Below are 2,821 nucleotides of genomic sequence, written 5' to 3'. Positions count from 1 at the left end.
TAAACAGAATTACTTATATTTTGTGAAAAAGTGGAAATATTTTTGTTATTTTTTACTATTTGCGGTGACGTAATCACTTTAACCATGTCTTACCCTAGCTATATAAGCGTCTAATGCCCATGGGCCATGGCTATGTTGTGTGTGGAGATTACCATGTTTTTTCTCTAGTTACAGATCGTCAGAAATGACACGATTTCCCATTTGGTGTGTCACGCTGCTGGCACTGTTTTCCCATCCCACGTGCAGTCATGCTGAAGAAGAGAGTAGTGACGCTGATGTGTACCACGACTACTGCGTTGTCGGCGCCGGCCCCGCTGGACTGCAGATGGCTTTCTTTCTCGGGAAAGCCAAAAGAGATTATGTAGTTTACGAACGGGAGAGCGAAGTAGGTAAGGTTTGCGTCAAAATCTCGCCCCGAACTTTACCTCTCATATTTAAACATTACTTTACTGCTCGCTGGTTGAACACCCGCAAAGAAACGGGTATTTTCTTATCGATCGGATCGATACACCATGAACGTCACGAAACACATTCCTAACGCGTTTCCAGAACCCGTGTTCGCGTCACAGAACGCGATGTGATCTCGTTTTTTTACGGAACCCATCTCCGCATTGTTCCGATCGCATTTTCGGAACCCATCTGTACGTCACGGAATGCGATCTGATCGCGTTTCTGGAACCCGTCTCCGTGTCGTGGCACGCGCTCCGATCGCGTTTCCGGAACCTGTCCTCACATTGTTCCGATCGCGTTTCCGGAACCTGTCCTCACCTTGTTCCGATCGCGTTTCCGGAACCCGTCTCCACGTCACGAATCCGCCTCTCCGCTGCAGGTTCGTTCTTCGCGAAGTACCCGCGTCACCGCAAGCTGATCAGCATCAACAAGCGACACACGGGGAAGACGAACCGCGAGTTCAACCTGCGGCACGACTGGAACTCTCTGCTCAGCGACGACGACTCTCTGCGCGTCGCACGTTACACGCACGACTTCTTCCCGTCCGCCGACACCTACGTCGACTATCTCCGAGACTACGCCGCCAAGCTCGGGTTAAAGGTATGCTCGCGTTAACCCGTAATAATCTTTACGCTGAAGTAATCAGTATTATATATATGCTTACGGGCGAGTCTAAATTGCTCTTCATTTATTGACTTCTCTATTTATTTGTGAGATAGTTCCTTAACTCGTTTCCGAATGATTTCGGGACGATTTTAGAAGATTAATGAGTCTTTCAGTTAGTCTGATGCCTGCCGGTGTCGCCTCATCGGAAGATTCGTAGATTTGTCGGAAGTTTTCCAATACACCTAACCTTCGATGAGCAAATATAGGCTTGATACATATTTTTACTGTATTATTTTCAAAGCTAACGTTCAGTTAAAGTTTAGTGAATAATTTACTTACGTTTTTACAGTGGTTTGTTACAAAAATTTACGTGGAAAGTTTGAGGGAAGCTACTTTTAACGTAAAGATTTTGGGGGGTAATATCAATGCATGTTCGCTTTTAGGTTCAGTTTAATACAGCTGTCCAAGATATTCACAAGGCTGAAAATGTTTCATCGGATTCTGGCTTCGTCTTTAAAATGAATGATCAACATGGCAAGAAATACGTCTGTGGGTATGTACGTAACTACGTAATCAAGAGTATGAACGAATAACTTGTTTCCTTTATAAATGGGTTAATGTGTAAACATCTTTTACACATGCAGTAAACGATTCAGGCATGCAAATAGACTGCCCTCACAGTTTGATCAAGATTCGCGAAAAGTACAAGGGTTTTTCTTGTTATTCATTACTATTTTTGTAGCTTAGTGGCATCAATTGGTGGTTCCTTGATCCTATGAAGACTTAATGTAGTCAATCTACATCCCATAGATATGCTCCATGCATCTACTACATAAAAACAGGGGGTAGTGGCAATCAATCCACATCCCGTAGTACACACACGGGGGTAGTGGCAGTGGATCTGCGTCCCCCATCCCCCCCCCCAACTTCACTCTTGTTCATACCCCTACCATATCACTACGTTCGGTTATACCGGACCGTTGACCCAGGGGTACGTTTCCGGCAGTTACCTCTATGGGGACATAGACGGTTTAGACCCTATGAGCTATGAGTATAAGAGACATATTGACTATGACTATGAGTATGAGTATGAGTATGACTATGTCTATGTTAAATGTTTATCTGGAAATTTGTGTCGTTAATTCTAAAGATACCATAAAAGAATATAGCAGACTTTTAAATAATGAGGACTATTTGATATGTTGTCGTTAGAATAGTCTAACTACACCTGTAGTAGTGCAGTGCTTGGAGTTACGTGTACATTAACTCGTCTACCATTTGGGCATAAGACAACAACACTAGTCATGTTTGCTTCCACTTGCAAGCTATTGCGCTCCACGCGCCATCTGCAGGCGTGTTTTGTTAAAATTTAGGCCGAGTTTTGTGCAGCGCCACCTGTCCAGTGTGTTGACAGGACACTGACGGATTACATGATTGAATGAGAAATATATAATAATAATTAATATTAGATGAATTTTAGTCCTGTTATATAATCCACCTTGGTCAGATGATCGCCTGCCCTTTCAGTTGTTTGGTAAGTAAGTGTGCAAATATCTTTCATGACCGATTAACGAGAACATATGTTCAAGACAGAAGCATAGATATAGAACTTGAAGAAGACTGACAGAAGTGACGAAGATCTATGACTATAACTTATAAGTATGAGTATGAGTATGACTATGACAGAAGTGATCATGAATAGCCTAGGCCTAATAACAAATTGAAAAAGCAACATTTGTTTTCATTCATTCATTAGGCCACAGGC

The 2,821-nt window shown here is 42.8% G+C and overlaps 1 protein-coding gene across 1 annotated transcript in view; it reads right to left on the bottom strand.

Moving 5' to 3' along the window:
- Nucleotides 1-2,379, bottom strand: part of LOC106812534 (tether containing UBX domain for GLUT4-like) — a 17,778-nt gene extending 15,399 nt beyond the window's left edge. The window contains exons 1-2 of the mRNA XM_014816430.1: nucleotides 2,285-2,379; nucleotides 2,094-2,101 (exon numbers count right to left, since the gene is read on the bottom strand). Coding sequence (XP_014671916.1) covers nucleotides 2,094-2,101; nucleotides 2,285-2,362 — 86 coding nt within the window. The 5' untranslated portion in view covers nucleotides 2,363-2,379. The remainder of the gene's footprint in view (nucleotides 1-2,093; nucleotides 2,102-2,284) is intronic.
- Nucleotides 2,380-2,821: the final 442 nt, after the last annotated feature.

This window comes from Priapulus caudatus, unplaced genomic scaffold, assembly GCF_000485595.1.
Source record: "Priapulus caudatus unplaced genomic scaffold, Priapulus_caudatus-5.0.1 Scaffold658, whole genome shotgun sequence".
In the NCBI taxonomy this organism is placed as follows: domain Eukaryota; kingdom Metazoa; phylum Priapulida; class Priapulimorpha; order Priapulimorphida; family Priapulidae; genus Priapulus; species Priapulus caudatus.
This window is presented reverse-complemented; position numbering and strand designations above follow the sequence as displayed.